The following is a 27,013-nucleotide window of genomic DNA, read 5'->3' as shown; positions in this document are numbered from 1 at the left end:
CATTACTTCTAATTATCACTGGCTGTAATTAGCAACGGGGATACATGGCTTACCGTGGCATTCATTTACACGGACGAAATTAATCACATCGGTCAATACACGAATTCCAAGAGGAATCAGAACCATAATACAGATTTGAATTTAATTATCATTTAATAAAAATGATGATTAATTTAAGCTAAACGAAATAAATATTATTATAACTAGCAACTTTTTAGCGATTTACCTTTCTTGTTACGCTATTAATATACTTCAATTTCATTTCTTCTCATAAGTGACTTTGTTCATTAAACTTATCCCAGGCGTATTCATGCAAGAATAGTCTACAAAATTGCGCCTCAATGTCAACGTAATGCACTTCGATGATAATGAACTGTGAGGGGAGATAATGCAAAGCAGTATATACGATAGCACGTAACGAGGGTAATGTAATCCTCTTACAGAATTTCTATCGTAAAGTCAATATATTGGAGAGTACGATGAACCTTTACGGGCTTTTAGTTCCGGCGAACAATGTCTAAAAATAATTCCTCGATATCTTTTTTCGTCGACTACGGTTAATTGTAATATTAACCAACCGTTGTTTCTACTAAGCTGCATAGTTCAAAAGTTTTCTATGTTTCTTCTGAGTTACATATAAAATTTCATTGTTCTAATTACCAAACGTCGAATCACTTCTTTATTTTAACTAAAAATAGACGGTTGATAGGTAAAGTTCGCTCGTGAATGACATTTTGGTAGCTAGCTGAACATTTTCACCCTGTACACGTGTAATCTGGAAGCGCGGTCGAACTTGTTACGCTAATTAAGGGGCTGGGTCTTTTATAATAATGGAGCAGAAAGTTAAACAGTCGAAAGGTCTAGCTCTGACATTAAAACGTTCCCAGAATACTTTGTTCTGTTGTGAAATTCTTGCAAATGTTCATTTCAACATTCTTCTGATATTAAAGATTTTTATGAACTTCCATAACTGTGTTTCCATATTCTGATAACTTTTCTAACTACATAGTTAGAATATGGTATTCCATCTAACTGGGCCAAATTATAACTCTAAAATAGAATAAAACTTCATTAGACAAAGTTCCATTTAAAAAAAAAAGGGGGGTAGTCATTCAACGTTTCCTGTCTCCTACCATTTTAGAACTCCAGCCAGATGCGTGGGAGAGCTAGTACACAACTTGTATAAATAAAGTATCGCTCCAATTAATCATACACGGTATTTGAACAGAGCAATACAAAATAACATCCACGGTTTACTTGTTAAACCACGAAGACCTTTTCCTCGTTCATCGCGCGATTACGTGTAAATTAGAGCGTTCGTTAAAGAAGAAGCCTTTCGTCGACCCAGTTTCCTTTTCGTCCCTCTATCTTCGTTACTTTGCACCGCAAAAGATTTCCGCGTAACTTTCCAATTACAAACAGCCAGATTTCATTGAAAAAAAAAACTCTCTTTTCTGAGAGAAACTTTTTTGACTGTTATCGTATTTCTCTCCGCTTCGCCTTCGTCTTTGTTTGATTGTATACACGGTGTCGGCCGGATGAGCCTGAGGAAAACGAGGTATACCTTAACCGGGCACCTAGGCCACGAGGGTGGAAACTTCGACCCGTCCTCTCGAAATGTCAAAGGTTGCCGCGCAAGGCGCATCGACGTATCCCCGTTTTCCAGGAGCCACCAGACGAACCTGATCCCATTGTTCCTGTTCCATCGTCGGCGAATAATTATCAACATTTCCATTCTGCGCCATTACATCGCTGAGATTCTTCGGAAATGGTGAACACCTCCGCATCTTCGATCCCTCAATTTTTTATTCGAGCAGCACAGGAGACAGATATAATGATCCTATTTAGAGTCATTGATTTTCCAAGTCAAGGGAGACAACTGATGATAAATTATGGATGCCAAGAGACTCGATACCTGTGTTGGCTCAAATTCCAAACTTCAGAGAATGTGTAAGAGAGAAACTTTACCCGAGAAGTGAAAAAACTTGAAGTAACCATGAGTAAAACAATTTTGTTGAAAATTGTACAACTCCTCTCTTTACGTTCCTTTGTAAAACATCTGCCTTTTGTTTCTTTGAACACACACATGGATTGTAGCTGCTGATTATTATCTGGAAGCTGATTAATTGCGTCAATTAAGGATTGAATTAAATAACACCTGTTTATATGAGATTCAATGTAACCCATCCAATTTAAATTGCTGTAACATTTAAATGTAAATTATACTAACATCAGTTGAGAGATGAATTTTGAATCGAAGAATTGAATTTTCTTGGAAGGCAGACGTTGAAAATGAATATTAACATTGGGTTTTCCAACTAATGAAAACGCAAAGTCATTATGCTGTTCCTTTGGTTTTTCTGACAACACTTTGTGAGATAATCGCACTGTTTTTCATTAGCATCTTCTTCTTTTTTTCCTGCGTTTTATCGAAGGTTTTTCTCTTCCACCATGTATTTCACTCTTTGAACTTTAAATAGTCGTAAAATTTTTACAGCAAAAATGGTTTCCTTGGAAATTGCTCGAGTAATGTCAAAGGTTCCAAGTTCCATCGCAAGCTTGGAACATCGTAGCCTCTTTCCTTGGGATATGAATTTATTGAAAGGAATGGATCTCGAGAGTCCTTCGTCGGCTTAACATTAAATTACTGCTTTTGTGTTTTGTGTATTGTTCCTCGTTTGCATTCGGTTAGGTATCCTCGGTTCAATTTAGGGTCTTGGGTCCTGGGAGAGCCTAAGTAGAACCTTGGAAGAGTCTAAATGAAATCTTGGTTGATCCTAAGTAGAATCTTGGGATTGCCTAAATAAACCTTGAGTAAGAACCTAAGTAGAATTTAAATAGAACCTAAGTAGAACCTTGGAAAAGCCTAGGGAGAGCCTAGAACTTAATATCATATCGAATCTGAGAGGATGAGATTATAAAAGTTGGCGTTTCATTTCAAATGAAATGAGAGGAAGTTTCTGAATTATGTTAGCCACGAGATGGAGTTTCTTTTCGGATTGTATAGCGGTGAAGCAAAAAGTAATGGTAAAAGGATTTTCCCGATATTGCAACGCTAGCAACGGGCTTGATATACGGACGGCTACGTGTTTACTACTTTCTACTGACCCCAGACATTCTGGCGCTTCGCTACTCTACGTTTCGAACAACGTGCTGTCCCATTTATTCCGCTGCACATTTATCTATCTGTCTCAGCTATGCTGATCTAATTATTAAACGAACACTGATTCATTTTTGAGACAAACAACTAGATTCTTATAATTGTAATTAATGGAACCACTCAAATACAAGCTTATGAATGAAATGTAAAATTATATTAGAAAATAACAGAGATTTTAGATTTCTAATGTGTACCGTTGTAAAATTACAGAATATATAATGATTTAAATAACAGAATGAGAACAGACGTGTTTGCTAACTTTGCATTCCGTGAACGAATATCGCCTACCATTTAACGAGATGCATAGAACGTCGATTGAAAAGAAGAAACCTAATAAAATACCCTCATAAATATTGAACGCACATACCTGTACGAATCGCGCGTTGATTTTTTTGAATTGCACCACGAATTTCCACTAGACGAAGATCAAAACGTTCACCGCGAATACAAACGGAAGAGCGGAAGGACTGCTATAAATACGGTGCGATTTGCAAGCGTCACAGAAGCTACGATCGTGTACCGGAAATGCGATCCTCGTTATGGAACAGAGATAACGTGGAGGAAACGAGTTGTTTTCATGTATTCTGGAAAATGAAAACAACGCAGGGAACAGGTGTGAAAAATTATACAATAACACTTTTCCAGAAAAACCGATCTAAACGTATCTTATACGGGTTTATCGTGTCCTCGATAATCCTAAACTTCATCGAGGATGTCTGAGATACTTGAAATATCCATATGTACGTGAAAATATGTTTATACGAACAAAGGAGAACGAGTTTACGTGACAAAAGAGTCGGCGCATTGGGATTGAAAAGCCACGTTCCCGATTCGATGGCCACGCGTTTCTTCCAAAGAAAAATGTATTAAAAACTGGAGCACGATTTTCCTTTGCAAACAAAATAAATTGTCGAACGATCAAACGTGAAACATGGCGACGTTGCCTCTTTTGTGTAGGTTAAAAGTTCTGTCGTTTTTGTCATCCGTCGCGAGTTCCAACGAATTATCGCGTTCCTTATTAATCAAACCGAACAACGAAAACGAACGCTCTTTACCGTACAATCAAAGTTTCGGCGATGTCCTGGACGAGACAAAAGGAAATACATGTAGAGGACATCGTTGTAGAAGTATCAAAGAAGGGTGGTCGTCTTGCGTAGCCAAAGATGTTTCGAGATATGAATTATCGAGGATAATATTGTTAAACGAAGGTACAGAATCCTTGGTTTTTTATCTTTAAGCCCAGGGACATGATTGTGTTATCGACAGGACACTGATACACGTTATCTAATTTAAAGTCTTCAATGAGAAACTTGCAGAGGGATATTTTAAAGTTGTCTATGAATTAAATTCCACGATGACAATTAAATTCACAATCTTCACGCTTGAATTAAAAATCTTTCGCCATTTTAAGAAAATTTAAAAATTTTATATAAATATGAGAATTAAAATTTTATAAGTTATAAAAATAATTCAAATCAAAATGTTACATTAATTAATAATTTATTATTTAAGAAGGTTGTGAATTCAATTGCTGGTCTGATAGAAAGAAAGTAACGTATCGAGTTTTGATAAGAGTCTGCCTTATAAATACCAAGGATCCGTCCAGATAGTCGGCGACGCACGGTGGAATTCATTTGCATTAATTCTCACTTAGTTTCTTATATTATCCTCTTCTTACTATGAACCATTCCTTGCGCTTAACTTCTTTCTTACGTTGTCCATTAAATTATCTACTGTTTCTTCAGCCTGCTTGTTAAACAGATTGATGTGATTCCAAAGTTCGTTTCAGGAAAGAATACATTATCCCTGAAGATACATGAACATTCTGCTGAAAGAAAGAACAACGTTCAAAAGACTTTCCTGTTCGACAAAAGATCGTCGATTGTTTCACAGTACCCTTTGGCCAAGATTTACCATAGTTGGATGTTCTCCAAAGAGCCCCGTCCTTCAGCAAGATATTTCTGTTCGTCCACAAGGATGTTATCAAATTCGGCGTTGAAATTTCATTCTTCCATAGACGATCCATTTTATAAGCGTGAAAAATTAGGGAAGAGAAAAAATTCTTCTCAAATGATTATTCCCTGTTACGAGAATGTCCGCGGTTACTCCTCCTGCAAAAAAGAATCAAAGTCAGAAGAATGTCCTGAACAAGAAAAGCAAGAACTTTTCGAGGATATCTGTTCTGAAACAAAATCTGATTCTTGTGATGTGAAAACCTCCTCGAACGAGTGTCCTGACTCTTCGAGACCATGCAAACCGTTGCCCGAGGATCCTTCACCTGTTTGCACGACACCTCCTTGTCCTAACATCGAAGATTATTGTCGTGAGAAAGGTAACCCTTTCTATAGCTCTGTAGATTATAGAAATGAAGTAAAATAGGAAATCAGTTTCTTTTCGATGGACAATATCATCGATAAGAATAAGTCGGACGTTATCAGTAATTAAAGTTACGTTGTTGTTCTTTAAATAAAAATCTTATCTATTCCATTGTTACGAGACAAAATATGAAGCAATGTCTATAATGTAATATTATTTAAACAGTAAAGAAATTCAAATATTTCTATTTTAAGCGATCAAAAAACCGCGAAATTCTTTAGCAGCTTCGTTGGTCTGATGATTAATGATAAAGTGTGTGGTTTTGTCAATACAGATCCGCACAAGGAAAAATTCTGGCGATCGTTAGCGTGTTTCGTCGCCATGCCAATATTGATAATCATGTCGATCTACACTTACACAGAAGAATTGGAAAAGAAGAAAGAACCGAGGCCCGAATTCGAAGACGTCCCGTGGATGCGTAAAATAGTCAAGGTGTTCTTCTAATTAATCTTACGTGTTAATATTTAATATATCTTCTATTTTTCTTCCTATCAATGTTCTTCGTACAATTTTTCTCTTGATCGTGGAACTGTAATTAGTGGAAGAATTGATTATACGCGTTATTTTTGTTTTGCGTAACTACGCGAATTTTGTACTGATTCTTATACTTAACGAGCCTCTTCGTACCGTGCATCTCAGAACGGTAATCCATTTGTGGAGTAATCGATTAACGAAGTCGTACGAATCGTCCGCCTTCACCACAGAAATTTGATATTGTTCGGTTAATCGAAGCAACGTTGGTTATTTTATAGGCATAGCAAGCTGTGAACCACGAGACCTTTTCCTATAAATAATTTATAAATATTTTTCCTTCGATAGCTTTTCCCATGGGGCGATGGCAAGCACTCCTTGTTCCACAATCCCGTGAAAAATCCAATATCTCCTCACGGATACGAAGTGGAAGACCCGAATGCGGCGAGGAAGACTGAACAAAAGAAAGAAAAAGAAAATTAACCGATACATTGAACAGAAACGATGAAATAAGATTACTTTTTACGTTACATCAATTTATATCGCTGGAAATTGCCTCGAGAATGAAAATAAAATTAATTAACGAATGCTTTAACGTTTTTGCAATTTATAAAGTAAAAATTGTATTTTAACAGTATTTTAATAGTATCAATTACCTGGAGATTTTTCTAAATTACAAATTATATTTCCTACATAAATTTTCTGAGGAAAGTTGATCGCTATATTCTCAACATTATTCACGCTATTTGAGAACCGGATGCCTTGTATCCGGCGAACCAATGAAAATAATCCAATGATTATTACTGCTTGACCGCATTCGATCTTTATATCCTCGTTTCACTCTAGATTTATAGTCTCAATATTAGAACTAGCGTAAAAATCTTTCGAAATATCTCCTCGAAAACTCCTCCTAATTCTCTTCGAAATCTTTTTTTCATTTTTTATGGATTAGTAAAATTTATCGCAGTAGAATGCTAGAAAAAACATCAAAGTTACAATTGGGATCACCTCAAGCTTTGAGAGCTTGTCTCTTTTTTACCACCTTTATTCCCTAATGATGTCTTCAGAAGATATCCAGATGTTTGTAATAAAGTCACGGTTTTTATGAGCTGCGCCAAAGGTGGATTTTAAAACGACGTTAGGTAAGATAGGAGGAATCACCATTAAGTTTTGGCTTTGGGAGAACCAAGGGAGACATTTGGAGATCCTAAAGAGAATCTAGGTCCTAGAGAAAATCTAGGAAGAACCTTGGAGGAGCTTAAGTAGAACCTAGGACCTCCCATCCTCCCATACAAAAAATCTAGATGATCAAAACTCCTTCTCCTCCACTTTCTGTTAATCAAAGAAAACTTCAGTTGACTGTACATTGCTCCCGCTCAATGTCCATCGTGGTTTCTGTCCTAAAATAGAAGGTCAACGTTGGATAGTCTACTAAGCACATTCTTTGGTCCCTTCCTTTGATTGTCTGAAGAAATCTTTTGCTTACGTCACTGTACATGTGCATATTGTGCCGACAGGTTGGCACAGAATGTTTTGACGTCATTCGACGTGTACCCTGACCATCTGAGAATGAAATATACGTACATACATACGTGAGTTCGTTTATCTCTGTCCAACTTACTTCTCTTTGTGGGGCGATGTTTCCATTACTTTGATGGAAGCCGATATCGTTTTAATCCAGCCAAACTATGACACCGTTTTATTCCTTTATCATTTATCATTCCTTCTTTTAGAAGGAAATATAAATTGTCCAGGTAGGAGGGTAACTCTCCCTGACGACTTTTCTATCTGGCAATGTGAAACAATCAGTTAAACGTATTTCAGAAGAGATAAAAATGATTAATTCTTTTTTATTTAAAAAAAATAGATGATTTGAAATATTCGAAAAATCAGTACCTCAGTTACGAGAAGTTCAAGTGAAATTAAAGTGCAGTCTTTTTATCGTTAAAGTGCATTAAAACCATCCAAAGGTTACCGAGTGGATGCTGTTCGAAGGTGCATTTCTCTTTGACGCTTTTCACTTTTGCAGAAATCAAATCGTGCACGCTTATTCATAAAATGTCTCATACACATCGTTGATTCCACAAAAGAGAATGGTTTTTTACCGTCCATCAAGCGATTCGTCACGCTTTTATGCCAAGCCGTAGGTAAAACGTTACTGATCTTCCCCAATCTCTATCTATTTTTTGATAGACGAATTTTATTCTTAAATAGGCCAAACTCGTTGGCTTTGAACACGTGTACCTTGCGGAATCAGTTGATTTACAATATTGAGGAATCGTTTCAGCCAGCAAGTTCTCGACTAATGTCAGGGGTCAATTTTCTTCGTCAATCTTGCGTGGAAATGTTCGATAGGCCAGAGACTAGTTAACTCTATTAGTTTCAATATAATTGCATCTGTGATACGTCCTCTGTACATTCAGTCAAGAATCAGGATCAGTGATGGATCTAGAGGAGACAATGGAGACGGATCTATTAAATTTTAAAATATCTTTTTTAATAAAATTAAAAATTAATTATTTTTTTATTGTCATTATTTCATCAGCAGTTTTAATCGTGGTCCTCGCTGTCCTTTCTAACACTATCTGTTTATTTTATTTTTTTATTGTCATTATTTTATCAGCAGTTTTAATCGTGGTCAAGGACAACCTTACTTTGTACTGTAATCATGACTAAGCTATAATTATCTAACTACCAAGTCTACATTTCCCACTGTAACTCCAATTAGTTACAGCAGTATTGATTATCAGTATTGATTACAATTTCCCACAAGTGCTGATTCTCTCTGTTATTTTTAATCCGCACCTCCAATTACCTATCTTCCTGTCCCCAGACTATCTTTTTTCTCTTTAGCCCGTAGAAAAGTAATTTCTTGGAAAGAGGTGTCTTATAAGAGTAAACAAGCCCCGTGCTGCTCTAAAATTGCCGGTGGCTTTGGTCTTCAATTATTCAGAAAAAGAGGACCAAGTCTAATCAAGTATTATGTTTCATATCTAACTATCCGTTGGTCTACACAATGATTAATACAATGAAACGTTTTTAAACATCTTCCTTGAACTTAAACTTCCCTCAACTATTTTGAAAGGCGACTGCCCACGTGATAAATCTTGTGGGCGTATCGTCCATTTCCACCTGGACCATCGCTATAAGTCTCATTTAGACACCCCCGAGGAATGCAACCCTCCTGGTGAACGTTTCAGTGAACGTCTCGCCTCCACGAGAACTTGGTGGCTGTTATGGCGCATCTGGTCTCGCGTTTTCTTGCCAGCTTGGGGGTCGATCAATAGGCCAGGGAGGCGGTGGAGGCGGCGGAGGTGGCTGTCCAGCCAGTGACGGATACAGTTTAGCATTTCAAATCAATCAGCATCAGAAACATTTAAAAATTACCTTGAATAATTCTCGTGTGCCTAATCCTCGGCAATTCCAGGTCATTTTAAATTTACATTTAGTTCCTTTTTAATCCACTTCCTGTACGTACATTTTTATCATCTCCTTACCTGTTTATTGTCATGAAAAATTATTTAAATATACATTTAGTATAATGAAAGTGTACTGGGAAGTATAGATGCATATTAAAATATTAATACTGTCATGTTACCTAAAGTGGGTAGGTGCACACATTAAAGGTGTCTGGTGCATTCCAAGGGAACCATCACTCTAGCAAACTTTTTTAACATAAAAGGGATATATTTGAAATAATAATTATATAAGTATTTTTAAACATTAAAATTTAAATTAATAAATTTTAAAAATTATGTAAATTTAAAATTTAAATAGGAATATAATGGCACGTTGCATAGGGTACACGTGTTAATGGTGAGTTCCAAGGGAACCGGATGGTGCACCTCTGTTTTACAGCACTGTATCCGGATGACCGGGTCGCGGGGGCGGTAGGGGTTGCTCCGATTGGTCTAGCTCGATTTCGCGGGTTCGAAGAGCCGCGCGTGTCAACGGGCCCGCCAATCGCAGCCACCTCCGGTGCCTCCGGTCCGTCAGTCAGTGGCCGCGCGTTGTCCACGCAACATCGTGACTGTTTTTTGTAGCTCAAAATCTTTAATAAATTCTTCATCACATTTTTACTTTCCAACTCACATCCCCGCCAATTTCTGCAAAGCAATTACAAATATTATTTTACATTCTACAATTTCATTCATTAATCGTCGAGTTTTCTAGTTCACCTGTAAAAAGAAACAAGCGTTCTTTTGCAAGCGTGTACCATGCCTTTGTTTGATACTCACACGATGTGACAGTGAATAGAAATTATAACTAAAACGTTTATTTAGTGAAAGAAACTGTGCCACGATATTCCTCTACTCGATGTCCCAAGCATTTTAATTACTCATCTGAGAAATATTCTAGACGCGTACAGTATACGCGTTTTGATATTCGTCAATTAGAGAGCTGGTTGTTTACCGGTGTTTTCCAGGGATTGTGGTGCTCGTATAACCTATCGCGGCTTCCCGCGATTTATCTCCTCGGACCTAAGGTGTGGCGCGAAAAGTATAGTGCATTAGTAAGACGAGTACGTGTCTATCAATCTAACCCTATTTCCGTGATGCTCGTGACTAAGGAAACCCTTTACCTGTAAGTACGTCGATAGGATACACCCAGTGTATTAATGGCTTGTGATCAGAGACGTGACGGATGTCAATTAATCACATTTGATAGCTCAGTTTTGGCAATTATAATTGGCTGATACTGAGAGGTCAATCAGAACTTGCATTCAAAATAAGTTATTTTCAAAGACAGTGAAATTGCGATGGTATACTTTGAATAAATAATTGTTCCATCTGTCTGCTCTAAAATTAGAATACATACACATTTAGAGATCTATTATTGGTAGACTGTTTATCTGAAACGAGTTCAAATGTTTATAATTTAAATAATCTAAACTTTCCCGCTAAAAACAGTTATTTGTAGTGCATATGTTTAACCACATTACAGGTGAGTATAAATTCGTATCTTGCGTAACGTTCTGTTTATTGCTCCTTCCGAGCTCAGGAAATTCGTATCTGGTTTTCATTGGACCCTTCCATTAGCATACGTAGCTCACGAGCTGCTTGTAAATGCGTAGAAAATCTGGTATCTACGTAATTGCCAATAAATATTCATGTCGTCTAAAAAAAAAGAAAAAAATACTGTTAAAATATCTTTTATGAAGAATATCTACTTAATAGACCTTGTAGGTTTGTAAGCGTAGAATTTTTTAGCAGACCAAGCAAGGATTTGCGTGCAAACGTGTGGTACAGGCTCAAACGATTCAGCATTTGACGTGCTTCAATTATAGGCGAAAAAAAATAACGCATCGATACTTACGTAGGCCTCGAGGAAATTACACATGGATATATTAAACATTTTTTTTTAATAATGCGTCATTATAACGAACAAAAACTCAGAAAAAAATGGTTATAAGTTGCTACTTGTTAATACGATTTATCGATAAGGTATGCGAGTCGAAATTCGATCGGCTCTCGATATATCGTAACTCGAAAGATATCGATCGGCACTTTCGAGGAACATTGGATTATGAAACCCTTCATTTTGAATAACGTTCGAATTAAAAATAAAATAATTTTTGTTTTCCAGGTTCACACTTATGTTACCATGAAGCTGAATAATAAAAAAGAAAGAAGAACCTTTGATCGAGCAGTATTCATTACTAGTGCAAACAGAAGATAAATAATAGCGGCAAAATGTTGATAAAAGAATATCGAATACCGCTGCCTCTCACCGTCGAGGAATACAGGATTGCTCAGCTTTATATGATAGCGGTAATTATCTTGTTACTATCAGAAGCATGCAATCAGGGCCGGCTCTGGGTCTAGGCAGATCTCAGGGCCGGCCCTGATTATCCATATGCGGGTGGACTTTGAATTTTCATAGGAACCCATCGCCAATAGTTTATTAACCCAGTGCGTTATTTTTTCCAGAAAAAATCTCGGGAAGAGAGTCAAGGAGCAGGCAGCGGTGTAGAAATCATAGTAAACGAGCCTTACAGCAATGGTCCAGGTGGAAATGGACAATACACCCATAAGATCTACCACGTGGGTAGTCATCTTCCAGAATGGTTCAAAAGTTTGTTACCAAGATCCGCGTTGATCGCCAAAGAAGAAGCATGGAACTCTTATCCCTATACGAAGACCCGTTACACCTGTCCTTTCGTTGAAAAATTCTCCATCGAAATAGAAACCTACTATTTCCCTGATAATGGCTATCAAGAGAATGTTTTCAAACTCAGTGGTAGCGACCTGAGAAACAGAATCGTTGGTACGTGTATAATGTGTATTATTCAAATTTATTTATTTATTTATTTCAAAATGAAAGATTACCAGATTACTGAAATCATCAAATGTTTAGATGTAATCGACATCGTCAAGGATCAGTGCGACTATGTCAAAGAAGAAGATCCTAAAACGTACGTGTCCCAGAAAACTGGTCGAGGACCCCTCACCGAGTCCTGGCTGGAGGAATACTGGGCTGATGTTAAAGTATAAGTTTTGCGTTCTTTCACTTTCAAGGAAATACCCTTTCTTAATTGAAACTACATGGATTGATAAAGGGATCTAAAACTAAAATAATGGTATCTACAAAACAAGGGTGCTTTGACGAATTTCTTAGACACTATTCTTCTTGGTGTAATTCTCTAAGAAACCGAACGGTCCTATGTCCTTTTACCATGGATCATTTCATAAATCCACAAAGTTTTATTTAAATTCTGAGTAAGGGTGTTCCCTTGTTAAAGCTTCGAGTAGTCGGATACACTAGAACTATTTCGCTTTCGTTTAGGGAAAGCAACAGCCGACGGCATCCGGGAAGTCGTTAATGTGCGCGTACAAGTTATGCCGCGTAGAATTCCGTTATTGGGGCGTGCAAACAAAATTAGAAAAGTTCATACACGACATAGGTTAGTACTGCACATAGCCAACATTTATTTGCTTCTGATTCCATAGAATTCACTGTGCATCATTTATGATACATAAACTACAATCATTGACTGTTTCCAGCCTTGCGGAAAACTATGGTGCGAGCGCACAGACAAGCATGGGCCTGGCAGGACGAATGGAACGGTTTGACCATGGAGGACATACGAGAGATTGAACGACAAACACAATTGGCATTGCAAAGGAGAATGGCAAATGCAGAAGGCGAGGAATCTGCGAATGAAAATCAGGAGAAGAATACGTCTAATACTCCTCAAGAGTCAGATGTTGCTATGACTTTGGCTGCCACGCTTGGTAGCATCGAGAAGAACGAGGATCCCCAAAGTCCACCTAGCGTTAGAAAATCGTCGGATATACCCATGTCTAATACTACAGTTAGTTCCGAAGGTGAACCCAGCCCCGAAGACTCGCCCACTGAAGTACCCGAGCTTAGGTAAAAAGAGAAGTAAAATCATGAATTTGTTTATTTATTGTGTGTCGTTAAGGCTGGTGATGCATGGTTCGTTCAACGACGTTGCACTTTGTTTCAGAAACGCTTCTGCTGAGGATAAAGGTGACTCTAAAAAAGCGTGGAAGAAGAACAAAGGGGTAATGAATTCACCGTGTTCGAACAAAAGCTTTGATATGCAAATAGCAAACTGGCGTATGGAAAGTATCGTGAGAGAATCGGAATCTGGTAGCGAAGACGAGTTTTTCGATTGCCAAGGTAAAAGAAACTAACTTATCGGTCGAAGCATGTAACCGATTCTTTCAAGTATTTCGTACACGTGAAACTAACATGACTGATGCTTTGACGAATTTCTTGGACACTGCTCTTCTTGGTGTAATTCTCTAAGAAACCGAACGATCCTGTGTCCTAAGAATATTCGTAATTTCTCTGCAAATACGTACAGCATGAGCTCGTATTAACGATCTTCTGTTTTATCTTTATGTGTGCCCTCTCTGTTTTTTATGTCGCATTCCACACTGCAGCCGGGTTCGTTATACCTATTATACGCAAAGGTAGGACACGTAGATAGAGTTGTTAGAACTACCAACATTATAACACGTTTGTTGGAAGATAGATTCGAAGGATAGAAAGACCAACATTAATACTGATGTTAGTATCACTTGCATAAAATTAGGAACATTTTGCAATTGCATTCATGCCTTTGTAGACGACTAACAACATTATACACATACCAATAAGTTAGTTACATTCCAAACATTAACATTAATACATAGCACGAAGCAGCATGGCTATGTAGACTAAAGATGAAATAAGCTGCTTTTCTTTGATACATTAACAAATGAAATACTATTTTTCTTGTACGATATTGGGGGACGAGCACCCTGAATTCTTGTTTCTATATTTCCTGCCTTAACACGTGTCACAAATGCTTTAAAAGGCACGATGCATAAGCAACGTTAAAATTTCTGATTATACAGAGGACTTTGGAGATAACACTTCATTAGCTAAATGGAGTTCTTTGGATCTTCTAGCAGAAGAGGAGGACAATACGTTCACTTCGTCTAGCAGCGCAAATAAAGAAGGTAAACGATGATTAGTAATCCAAATGTTTGCACTTATCTTTAATGGTGCTCAGTGTTGTTTCATGTGTTTCCAGATGATACGATATTCTCACCTTCCTATCTACAACGTATGGCCAGTGAACGTAGCAGTAAAAGATTGCAGATCTCCGCTTCGGCGAGCATTGATGTCTCGTGTCCAGCCTCCCCTCAACATTCTCCCACCCATCAACCCTGTAAAACAACAGTACTTATTATTGTCATGCACGCTGGTAGTGTTTTAGGTAATTTTATATAAACAGTGAATGAAATTATATTTTTACATTGCTTGATAGTTTTAAAAAAATATTATATTCAAATGTTTCAGACGCGAATGTGGATTTAACAGCAAAGAAATCGGACATTACAACGTTTAAAGGAGCCTTTGAATCAGTGATGAGGCAACATTATCCCAGCATGGTTGGTCATGTTGCCGTTAAGTTTGTTTCCTGTCCTTCTATCTGTACGGAGGGTCTTGGTATTTTATCAAGGTAAACATAAGATGATTAGACGAAGAAACTAATCTTTTCATTCTTGTCTCTCAATGTGTTTTCTTTTAGTTTAAGTCCATACAGCTTTGACGTGTCACCCTCTTCCATGGATGCGCCTCAAGTGACCCACGATACCATTCCAATTGGTGCAATACCATTACTTGCTAGTTCTACTCCTGAATACCAGGATGCAGTCTCGCGAGTCATAGTAGGAGCTAATCAAGTATATCACGAGTTCATGAAGAGCGAAGAGGGCCGTGGCTTCACTGGGCAGATTTGTTTAATAGGAGACTCAGTAGGAGCGATTCTAACGTACGACGCTTTATGTAGATCTACGCATTCTAGGCATAACAGCGAGAACAATATTTTGGATAATCAAGGGGTTGAAAATAATCCTGAAGATGGTAGACACTTGACTGCACCTTCTCCTAGAAGGAAATCTTCTAGTATAAGGTAAAGAATTAACATTAATTCATTATAATTGTTAAAAGAACATAGAAGTTCAATATTCGATTTTCTTTTCAGTGATGTGTCACACTGCAAGCTGGATTTTGAAGTGGGAGAATTTTTTATGTTTGGTAGCCCACTTGCTCTAGTTCTAGCGTATAGGAAGGTATCATCTGGCAGTGATAAAACTAGCAACATAAAAAGGCCACTGGTGAATCAGTTGTACAATTTATTCCATCCCACTGATCCGGTAGCTGCTAGATTAGAACCATTGATATCTGCTAAGTTCTCTCTTCTTCCACCTGTGAACGTGGCTCGGTATCAAAAGTATCCGTTAGGGAATGGTCAGCCTTATCATTTACGTATGTATTTTTCACTCAAGATTGAAGTTCACTCGTGAAACACAGAGAGGTAAATCATTTAATACTTCCAGTGGAAACAATCCAATCGAATACACAGTTATTCACGGAGACTTTAAGTACGCCAGCGTCTCATTTAAGGCGACTGTCCGATATATCTATTCATAGTACAATGTCTGGGATGATTGAAAATGTTCCTTTACAATTAGTGTCTAATTGTAAGTATATGTATTTGTATTCGTATCTAATATCTGCTTGTAAAATTAATTGCTATTTTATTTTTTAATTTTGGATCGTATTTGTTTACAGTACAGCAAAGGTGGTGGGGTACAAAGAGATTAGATTACGCTCTCTATTGTCCAGAGGGTTTAGCAAATTTCCCTACGAACGCTTTGCCACATGTTTTCCACGCTAGTTACTGGGAGTCATCCGACGTTATTGCATTTATCCTAAGGCAATTAGGCCGATTCGATTTGCCGTTACTCTCAAACGAGGAAAAAGATCTAACGTGTTTCCGTCCAGGTCAACCTAGAGAAAAATGGAATAAGAAACGAACTTCCGTTAAACTTAAAAATGTCGCTGCCAATCATAGAGCAAACGACATAATTGTTAGAGAAGGAGCACCGCAAGTGCTGGTTGCTAGGTTTATGTACGGTCCGTTCGACGTTTTCACTTTAGCAGGCGAGAAAATAGACATTCACATTATAAAAAATACACCTGCTGGAGAATGGACGTATTTATCAACTGAAATAACTGATAAGAATGGTAGAGTAACGTATAAAATACCGAGCGATAAAGCCTTAAGTTATGGACTGTATCCAGTTAAAATGATCGTTAGGTAATACTAACGCTTTTTCATTAATCATACTATAGTAATTCATGATTAAAAGGATATAATTTTTCTACTTTCAGAGGTGACCATACATCTGTAGACTTCTTCTTGGCTGTGATTCCACCAAAAACAGAGTGTATCGTGTTTAGTATAGATGGTTCGTTTACCGCGAGTGTGTCTGTTAGTGGGAAGGATCCAAAAGTTAGAGCTGGGGCTGTTGACGTCGTCAGGTATAGTTTAAAGACCGATTAGGATTCTATATCAATCCACAATATTTTTATTTTTCATTTTTCTACCAGACACTGGCAAGAACTTGGTTACTTAATTATTTATATCACCGCGAGGCCTGACATGCAACAACAGAAAGTTGTTTCCTGGTTGTCTCAACATAACTTTCCCCATGGTCTTGTATCCTTTGCGGATGGTCTTTCGACGGACCCGCTTGGTCACAAAGCTGCGTACTTAAATAAACTTGTAGAGGTAAACGAATCTATTTAAAAACATACATAAATTCTTTTTGATATAACTAGCCGAACAATATATCCTTTCCTTCAGGAACACGGTGTGATTATTCATCATGCTTACGGCAGTAGTAAAGACATTAGCGTTTACACTGCGATTAATCTTAGGGCAAATCAAATCTTCATCATTGGAAAAGTTCCAAAGAAACTTCACACTTTGGCAACGATTCTTCACGATGGTTACGCTGCTCATTTAACGAGTCTGCAAGCTCATGGAGGCTCGAGACCAGCCCAGGGCAATGCCCGTATGGTGATACCAAGAGGTCAGTTTGGTTTACCCGGGCAAAATGCTTCTCTACGACGGAGAAGGTGAGCTTATCTATTTCACTCTAGCACAATCTGTTCGATGTGATTATATTGTGTTCGATATCGCTTACATCTGGTCGTGATGTGGGAATTTTTTAAGGTAATAAATTCTTCTCGATCCCCTTGCTATCCTCGACGTTCAGATGTTTTGATTGCTGCAGAATGGTGGATAAATGTTGTTCCTTAGAAAGAAGATACCTCGGAATGGGCGTAAGCCTTGGACAGTAATAAACATACTATTGTCTGTACATAGATAATACTGTATTTTTATAGCTCGCCGTATTGTGATCAGTATAAAGTTTTCATGCGAAAAATAGTTGTTTCAGAAGTGATCGATCAAGTGCGATAATTCTTCCATATTAAATCGCATTCATCAATGTTTAATTTAAAAAAGAAAAACAAAAAAAAAAACAGATTTCTCTGTCAAATGATCGTAATCCACGAGAACAAGGTACATATATTGAATAGTTTAAGAAAAATGTTGCTAACACCCTGACTGAATTTTCTTCTTCATTAATTTTAAACTGAAATTGAGAAATTTGTTAGGTTTGCAAGAAAAGATTTCAATTTAATAATATTCTTCTGTTCAACGAAGCAACAAATCAATTCTTTCTCAATATTGAAACATTAATTTGTTTCAATAATTGTACTACTATCGAGTAAAAGGGTTGAACGATTATCTAAAGCTTATCAGTTTCTTAATTACAGGTACCTATTATGAAGATACGTTACGCAGCATAGTTGATATCTCGTTTCGGCGAGAGCCGCAACGATTCTACGCTCAAACTTAATGTTTTGTCTATCAGCCGTACATACACATGTCCAGAATTTGTGGTTAAATCACCAATGAGTGTCTAGATGTACAGAGACTAAAAAGTTTTTTCGTTACCTCCTGATATGGTCTGATCTCACTTTAGCGACCAAGGTAAAAAGAACTAGAGTCCCTTCTCGCTTGAAATCTGTTAGGTGAATGTTTGTGTTACAGAGATGATATTTAGCTAGATCCACCAGGGATGGCGCACGGAATATTCGATTCTATTAATTAACGAGATATTTCTATTTTCATTTGAATTGTTAGGAAAAAGAATTAATCGTCTCGTTTTTAATTCTAATTAGACTGAAAACACTTGACGTGTTTCAACTTCTCGTGTATTTCCGTTCGCTGGTAGATCAGGCTGAGATACTGCTTGATTAACAGCACGATCGAACATGTTATTATAGTATAAAAGTTCTGACACGATGCACGATTATTATACATGTGAATGCCGTTTCAATGATACCACAACTCACGGACATACGGTGTATATTCAACCAGGAAAATATTGAACAGCTTTCACTTGATTATCCTGATTTCAGTACTAAATTAAAATTTGAAAAGTCTATTCAATACTCTTCCTGTTGATAAAGTGTTGGTTAACATAGATCACTTGGTTTTAATCTCAAGATTAAACTGAGTTGATTCATTCTATCTCATAATTTGTTCTATCATTTATTAACACATCTACCATTGTGGATGATTATGATGAATTTTAAGATGATTAATCAAAGAAATTAATATCCACAATGAAAGATACGTTTAGACAAATGAATGAATGATTAATAATCAACTCTCTCTATCGCTGTCATTGCAGACTGGACAGCTGTTCGTCTTCATCGTCATTCGATCACTCACTGATGCTTCTTTACTCATGGAAATGTTCTATTTTATATCACGCTTTCAGTATGAACATCTAAACACACTGCTAGTTCTACCACGCTGCTAATCCATCTTCTTCATCTGCTTCCACGATTGGCGATCTATTTTTAACGATCAGTGCAGTATGTTTAACAACGTCCAAATAATCTTTCGTCATAATATATGTGTACTTTAGTTCTAGCATTTTAGTCAAATTTTATAGTTAACTGTTATTGAGGGTCGCTGGTCAGATAACTGATTTCAATTGAAAAAAAGATTCTGTTTTACTTGTGTACTAATGAAAATGGATGATAGCTCTTTTAGGCTGGCAAAACGAGCGATATCTCAGCCCATCCCGAGCAAGATGATGTATCCATTGGAACGATCAACGAGTGTCGGGCCTTCAATTTCATCGCAGCCAACGTCGAACATCAGATCCACCGCACCGGAGAAACTCTGACGATTTGCACGCTGCCGGTCGTTCTTCGAATCCCGGCAGTAGTTGCCATCATAATCATCCTGATGTACGAGGATACTTCAAACACAAGTCCTCGTATATTTCGACCGGATACGTGCTCAATCAACAATCTAAAAAAGAAGAGATAATTCTACTTTGTTACTCCACCTTTTATATCCCCTCAATCTCTTTCTCTCTATGTACATATTTACCTGTAAATCCATTGTATAAAGCGTGCAATTATGGTGATAGACTTATCCTCCGTGGTTTGAACGTACGAGGACTTTTTGTGTTTCAAATGAGATTGATTTATCAAAGCTTTTCCTTTTTTTTCTAACATTGATACAGTAGTAATCGTTTACAATGTGATCGAGCACGATCAAAATTTTTGATATAGTAGCCATCGGGACGAGCAGTTTAGTTCCTAGATTTAAACCAAGATTCTAAAGAGATTTCCTAGGAAAAGAGCTGTAATTCGCAATTGATTTTCGTTTTACATTTTATCATTATATTCGCTGATCTTCGATCGAGTTTGAGCAATCAGTCAGAAAGCTCTGGTGTATGTACAATCATTTACCTAGTCGCTCTGTTCTTAGTATAGTAAGAAGTATTCGTTGAAATTGTTACCTGAACCTCATCGTTACTCGCGAAAAAGTAATTGATAATTAACTATTCGTTAATAGTTAGGGTTAATTAACTTGTAAGTATACTGTTATAGTTAAATTAATCATTGCCAAGAGCTATCAGATATAGTAACGCGTGTTGGTGCGCTCAAGTTCCTTCGGTGCTATATGTTATTTTCAACCATTTATAAGAAAACAAGAAAGGGAAGTAACCGAGTATAATAAAAAAAAAAAAATTAATAATACCATTTTGTATGCGAGAACATGATAAATATTTCTCAATGAACGTTGGTACAAAGACACTTCCCAGTTATCGCTGTAGTGCTGTGCCATTGTAGACAATGTAAATACAAATATGTATATAAATAAGTCGCTGCAGATGTTCACCGCGTTAGATTTATCGATAGAGATTGTTTTACCGAATAGCTGCTACGAACTTCGTCAAATGGAAGTTACTGTCCACATGATAATAAATTAGCTCATCACGTGAACACGCTGATAGCTCGATGACAAAGATTAATGTTAGTTCAAGACGCGTTCGCGACAATTGTGCGCTTATAAACGTGTTTATAATTAATTATTGACAGATCTCGGTTAAGAGAAGGCGTATGTAATTTTCTAATCAGTAATCGCTCCGTCGCTTTTCTTATTACAATTAATTATTGCAATTGTTACTCATAGAAAGATTAGCGGAGTAAACCTTATGCTAAAGAACATAATGTAGAAAAGCGACGCGACCCAATCTTACGTTTCACTCGAGGATGAGACACGTTTTCTTATTTTCCTGAAACGAATGCAAAGGCTCGGTAAGGGACGAACAGAATTAGATTAATCAAAGTGTAATTAATTATACTTATCGTTGTGCCATCATTGTTCCTTGACTGTTCCGGTAATACTGTAGTCGGTCGAAGATCTGCCATCGAACTAGTCCTGACGAGAAGAAACTTCGTGTATTATTATTCAATGCTGTAATATAAAGCAAATTGATTAATGAAATTGCGACTGTTTGTATTGTTATGAGGCACGAATGTAGTTACGGAGTAGATATATAATATATAAGAATGTGACCGTGTATATGTATACATACATATGTAATATAATTGTGCATATGTGTATGTACAGGGTATTTCAATAGCGAGTAACTTTGTTGGATTGTTGTGAAAGTAATTTAATAAGAAGAAAGTTTTAACACAGATCCGTCTGTTGCATATTCGCAGATCTCAATTATTGTTTTAAAAAGAAACAATGCATGAATCGTTGAACTATCTGACAAAGTTATTTGTGAAATATCCTTTATATGTGTGTATACGTAAATGTTTAAGATAATGTATTTAGATGTATATTTATTGTTAGTCGTGTAAGTGACTGCAAAAGATATTTTACTTATATGGACGAATTATTGTCACTGGTAATAAGAGTTATATTTTTTTTAGCATAACTTAAATGACATGTTGTAATAACTAATCGAGAAGTACATTGTTTTATATTACGCGACACCTTGCTCTGATTGTAATAATTATTTCATATACCGTTGGCACGTGATTTTTTTGATCAGCCTCAGCGGGAAACGATCTCAATTCTGAATAGAATGCCTGGCCGATAAAGCTGTATTACACTTTCGTCACTGGGTATTACAATAAATGATAAATCATTGTCGTTTAATTTCATTCTCGTTATTCGTCCCTTACCATTCATTTTTCCCCAATACATACTGTTAAAAATATTCGATACGAACAAAAATTGATTTGAACTTGAAACCCACTGTGCATGCGCAGTGAATTCAAGCGAAACAACTCGGAACTTTTACCGCCAAGTGTTTTCTTCAAGTGCCTTTTATTGCTTTTCCTATAAATTAAGAAATGTTTAAGTGTACAAAAGATATGGAAAACATAACTTTAAGTCCTACTATGACTGCCAAATTGAAAAGCAAAAATGCTGCTAAAAAGATCAAGGAAGGATCGCCAAAGTTTCAAGAAGTCTTCAGAGAGGTTAGCTCTCGAACATTATTTTCAAATTTTCAAAACTTTCCAATGTGATTCACTATTTGTGTAATCAAAATGAATTTCAGAGATGTCGACAAAGAATGCGCGAGAAACGAAGACAATTATTTAACAACGGTAGATTTGGTTTGGAAACAAGTTTGGAAGAAGTTCAAGATACGTTATCCGAAATTGTGCGTAAAGAGTTGAACGATCTCGTTACCACGGATTTAGATCCAACTCTGAATCCTTTTTCTCCTATAACCAGTGAACCACTTAATACTGAAGAAGCAATGGAGCTTGAAACTGAAATACTTAATGAAGAAGGTAAATTTACTCCAACAGAAAGTTTGAAAAATGTTATGTGGATTATTACTTACAGAACAATGGATATTGGAAGAGTATGAAAAAATGTCACAGGAAGAAATGGAGTCATTAGCATTAATTGCAGATACAGAAGGTGATGAAGTCATTTGTCCTATATGTCAGACATCTAATCTCATTCAAAAAGAAAATCATATAACTTGTACATCCTGTGACTTCATATTGAATGGTATTATCACCTTAAAAGATCTAGGATATCTTATAAAGAAAACAGCAAATACTCATTCTGAGATATGTAGAGAACCACCTGGTTTTCTATCAGTTCCTGAAAATAACACATGTTTATACTTAGTTTGTAACAAGTGTTCAACTTGGCTATCAATAGTATAAATTTGTATATTTCTTAATTATGATATTAACTTTCAGCCTTAAAAATAAGCTAATTTATTTGTTTTTGTACAATTAATTGAAGTAAATTATTATTAGTTTTTTAATTGACTAGTTATATAAATTTAAATGAATTTCATAATGGGCATCACATTGATATCCATTAGGATAATACAAAAGATTGTAAATATGATCATATTTCCTTTTCTTAAGTCAAATATAAAAGTAACAAAAAATTATAAATACGAAATAATATAGGAAAGAGAAAAAAAATGGAATTAAAATTTTTTTTATGGAAGTAAACATTTAACAGTACATGAATGTTTATGTGATTATATGATACATATTGTACAAAAACAACATCCCATCATTGATTCTTTATATTTTTTATGACTTATGAGTACACAATGTAAATTTCAAATAAAAGACGTCTGTATATTGTAAAAATCAAATTAAGTAAATTTTATGTTTTGTGATCATTGAAAGAAGCAGGTTAAGCTTTTGAAAGACTATACATCACTCACACTACATAACATTCTGTTATATACAATTAATATTTAATGACAATAATAACATTACAATATGCAGAAGTCTTTCATGGCTTAAGCTAATATTTAAATTTTATAAATGATTTGTACATTATCACATGAAATTTCGCAATAAAAACTTCACATTTCATAACATTATTAGTATATTATGTATACTTATAATTTCTGAGCAACCCATTTTTCATCTCGTACGTAGTTCAATTATATGCAAATATAAATTCTTCATTCTACTATGCAAGTATCAACAACTATGTATTCAATATAGTGTACATACACGGTCGGTATTGATAAAAATGTATAATCTTCAATTGGTAAATTTAATTGCACCTATAATAGTAAAAGGCATAATTTCATAGATTTTAAACTTCTCATTCCAGTCTTTCATAATAGAATTTTATGATACCGATTTCACCTAGGTACTCCTACATGTATTTCCCCGAGGTGTAAAAAGGTTTATATAACTTAGCGCTAATTTTTCGTTAACAATTCTTTATTCATTCATTTTCCAAAACTAAACGATTAAAAAAAAATTACTTGTATTTCAATTATCATAAAAATATATCGATAACACACAACGTATGTGTCCACAATATATTTTTATCTTAAAGATAGAAAGAAATGTTATCTACGAAAAAAAAAAGGAATAATTTTAAAAACATTAATTCCATTTTCTTATAGAGCAACATATAAAACGTTGATCTTTTAGTAGTACTGCCAAAAATATGGTACTAAGTTGAAAACAAGCATAGTAAAAATATAATGGAATGGTTTGCTCTATATATTTTTCATCATTGTTTCCTTAAACATTACCAAAATATATAGGCAAGTATTATAACGAGTTAAATGAGTCAACGAAAACACAATTTATCATAAAAATGTTATCGCAATCCGAACATGAAATATAATTTTTCTTAGCGCTGGATGAAAGTAAATACGTGATGCGACATAATTACCTAATAAATATAAATGTACCTTTGCTTTGTTAATATCTGATACAAACATAACTGCGATAACAGAGACATAAAAAAAAAACATGTTCAAATCTCAATATGTTCCAAATCTGTAACAGTCTATACACATTTTGTTAATCATTTGCAATTAAATTCATGTACATTTCCACGTGCTCTTTATACAATTAATAATCCTCAATCATCCTATCTTTTAATCACAATTTCGAAAAAATGGGACAAGGAAAAATTGCACTTTTTTCTTTAACCAGGATCGTTGCGTAAGGAAACCTGGAGAAAATCTACTATGAACCAAAGGAAAAAGAGAAATTGTCATCAGAATTTTCACGCGGTTTCTTCTAGAACTGGCTTATGGCTACGGTAACTGCTTTTATTTTGCTGGTATGCGACTAAATCTTAAACGTACATGCAAATTACGTTTCGCCGTCGAATTTGCATAATATAAATTGGTCATTGTGTTGATCGTCGTCGTTCCGTACGATTGACTGCTGCGAGTGCTTCTTCAGGTAGACGACCAGGATCTGATAGAATATCAGTGGCAGTACACAGATATCTGAGGGAGTTCAGAACGGCTGAAATGTAAATGTGAAAATAATAAGAACATTAAAAAATACACATACCATATTTAAATATTGTAGTTGCTGTCCACTGGAAGAATACTATCTATCACCATTTTTATACTATTATAATAAAGACAAATACTTAACACGTTGGCTATCATAGTAATATGGATTATGAAGGGTATTAATACCTTATTGGTTTGAAGACTATTAATAGGATTCTTGATGCCAGCTGTTATTTACTGAAAACCAATCAAAAGAATGCTTTGATTATAAACAATTCACCTATAATTTAATTAAAAATAATAAAATAAATTATAATTATTTATTTCAAGAAAAATTATGCCGGTCAACTTCAGGGCAGTCAACGTGTTAAGCTTCAGAGATATGGGACAGAATTTATTATATTCTTTGTTTTTGAGTGCAAACCTGGTCTGAGATCGACAAGCGAGCAATGCTGCTCCACCCACAACATTGTACTTCTGTATAAATCTTCGATGCTCGCGGTTGACACTGACGTGTTGAAGGATATCATCAAAGGCTCAAGTAATATACTGAACTAATGATTTTATAAGGAAATTACAATATTATACACTCAATCGATCATCAAATGAGATTTATATAAAAAAAAAAGGATACAATCCAAAATTTCCAATTTTCTCGTGTTCGAGTACGTACGTACTCGTCGAACATCTCCTTCATCTTGCTAGTCCTGTGTCTAGAAATTGGAGCACCCGTTGCAGGAAGCATAGATTGACAATTACTGTAAGAGAGTATCTTAAATTAACTTTTTTTTTTTAAATCATTTATCCTTATTTTATTTATTTCTAACTGCCATTACCTAATCGACGTATTAAGGCACTCGATTTGGCTTCTCAAGCTATCCATCTCCTCTTTCAACTGATTTCTCTCCGCCCTCAACTGCCTGATATAATCCGCCCCCTTCTGCAGCATCGCGGCTTTGCTCAACTTTGTGTTTGGATTCTGACTGAGCTGCGGTATCAAACTGTGCAACATGTCGAATCCATTCTTAATGTTATATCTACGCTTTTGTTCCGCGTGAGTATGCCCCACTCTTCTCTGCTCTTTGTACTGTGCTCGTTCAGTTTCACCCTTTATGTACCCTCGACTGGGTGACATTGGACTTCCTATGCTCATTGGACTATGCAAAGGACTTAAACTTAACGCCTGGGGGCTGTGCGCGTTTGTACTGTCCTTCGGTGATCCAGGACTATTTTGTTGCTGGTGTGACTGAGCGTTTGTACTTAATAATATTTGCTGGCTGCAAGTGGACTGTTGCATAGCCTAATAATGCGATATACAGTTAACGTGTTATACATTACATAAGACAAATGTTTTATTATCGTCAATGTTATATAATCTAAGAGATAAATATTTCATTTTATAAAGTCACTATGAATCGAACGAACACTGAATAATAAATTTTCAAGGATTCCACACAGTCAAGGTGGAATGAAATTTATACCTGTTGCTGAGGTGGTTGCACTTGCATCGATGATGTTTGCATCGACTGAACAGTGACCGGAGTTGTAATATGCTGGGCGGTCGTCACCTGCGTGGGCGAAGCTGAAGGTGGAAGCATTGGTAAGATGTGTTTCATTGTAGCGGCTGTTTGGTTCACTGTCGGCATTATATTATCAGCCGGCATATTCATTGTATGTACACCAGATGTGTCTATGTAACGATATTGAAGCTCTCATAATATTCTTTATCGATGAAAAATAATACCATGTTTTTGATTTCTCAATAATCAGTTGCCGAAACAATTATGAAAATAGGAAAAGTTATATTACGTTTCTTGTAATACATACTATTCGTGAGTAACTGTGCGAGCAAAACATTGTTATTTAGATTTAGAGCGGGATCGCTCGCCGCTGATACTAATGGCGGTGGATGCATTCGTGGAGCAGTTAACGATGAACTACTTCGAGATCTATTTTTCGTTTTCATCTGATACTAAAGAACAAAATATGAAACACAATTACATGAAGAAAAGAAAGAAAAAAGAGACAACATCAT

The 27,013-nt window shown here is 36.0% G+C and overlaps 3 protein-coding genes across 36 annotated transcripts in view; 2 read left to right on the top strand and 1 right to left on the bottom strand.

Annotated features, from left to right (window-relative positions):
• Positions 1–1,435: 1,435 nt before the first annotated feature.
• The window catches only part of Mondo (MLX interacting protein mondo), a 40,907-nt gene continuing 15,329 nt past the window's right edge, over positions 1,436–27,013 (bottom strand). For 5 of the 27 annotated variants that reach the window (XM_034326473.2, XM_034326474.2, XM_034326476.2 and 2 more), the window contains 17 exons: positions 26,806–26,950; positions 26,460–26,668; positions 25,815–26,278; positions 25,613–25,736; positions 25,403–25,532; positions 11,324–24,985; positions 10,590–11,124; positions 9,606–10,488; positions 7,904–9,504; positions 7,629–7,795; positions 7,494–7,570; positions 7,050–7,407; positions 6,664–6,981; positions 6,164–6,461; positions 5,075–6,065; positions 2,231–4,988; positions 1,436–2,118 (listed from right to left, as the gene is read on the bottom strand). In XM_034326473.2, the coding sequence (XP_034182364.2) occupies positions 24,864–24,985; positions 25,403–25,532; positions 25,613–25,736; positions 25,815–26,278; positions 26,460–26,668; positions 26,806–26,950 (1,194 nt within the window). In that variant the 3' untranslated portion in view covers positions 1,436–2,118; positions 2,231–4,988; positions 5,075–6,065; ... (7 more) ...; positions 10,590–11,124; positions 11,324–24,863. Of the gene's footprint in view, positions 2,119–2,230; positions 4,989–5,056; positions 6,066–6,163; positions 6,462–6,663; positions 6,982–7,046; positions 7,408–7,493; positions 7,571–7,628; positions 7,796–7,903; positions 9,505–9,605; positions 10,489–10,589; positions 11,125–11,323; positions 24,986–25,164; positions 25,216–25,402; positions 25,533–25,612; positions 25,737–25,814; positions 26,279–26,459; positions 26,669–26,805; positions 26,951–27,013 lie in introns of all 27 variants that reach the window. The other 22 variants (XM_034326475.2, XM_076693306.1, XM_076693302.1 and 19 more) reach the window with 22 other exon arrangements.
• Positions 11,637–20,483, top strand: rdgB (retinal degeneration B). Of its 8 annotated transcripts, none has more exons than XM_034326460.2 (18): positions 11,637–11,778; positions 11,938–12,274; positions 12,365–12,495; positions 12,794–12,911; positions 13,012–13,381; positions 13,479–13,654; positions 13,921–13,950; positions 14,434–14,481; positions 14,556–14,741; positions 14,825–14,987; positions 15,057–15,440; positions 15,513–15,796; positions 15,868–16,011; positions 16,103–16,631; positions 16,706–16,855; positions 16,925–17,105; positions 17,181–17,455; positions 19,443–20,483. In XM_034326460.2, exons 1-18 carry the CDS (start codon positions 11,701–11,703, stop codon positions 19,585–19,587), a joined length of 3,729 nt encoding a protein of 1,242 aa, XP_034182351.2. In that variant the 5' UTR covers positions 11,637–11,700; the 3' UTR covers positions 19,588–20,483. The 8 variants fall into 8 exon arrangements, with proteins under 8 accessions (XP_034182351.2, XP_034182357.2, XP_034182353.2 ...); XM_034326466.2 differs by having other exon boundaries at positions 14,377–14,481; XM_034326462.2 differs by lacking the exon at positions 13,921–13,950.
• LOC117605308 (RPA-interacting protein alpha) lies at positions 22,054–24,686 on the top strand. The gene is made up of 3 exons (XM_034326488.2): positions 22,054–22,195; positions 22,276–22,513; positions 22,569–24,686. Exons 1-3 carry the CDS (start codon positions 22,067–22,069, stop codon positions 22,898–22,900), a joined length of 699 nt encoding a protein of 232 aa, XP_034182379.1. The 5' UTR covers positions 22,054–22,066; the 3' UTR covers positions 22,901–24,686.

Source organism: Osmia lignaria, chromosome 3 (assembly GCF_051020975.1).
Source record: "Osmia lignaria lignaria isolate PbOS001 chromosome 3, iyOsmLign1, whole genome shotgun sequence".
Classification (NCBI taxonomy): domain Eukaryota; kingdom Metazoa; phylum Arthropoda; class Insecta; order Hymenoptera; family Megachilidae; genus Osmia; species Osmia lignaria.
This window is presented reverse-complemented; position numbering and strand designations above follow the sequence as displayed.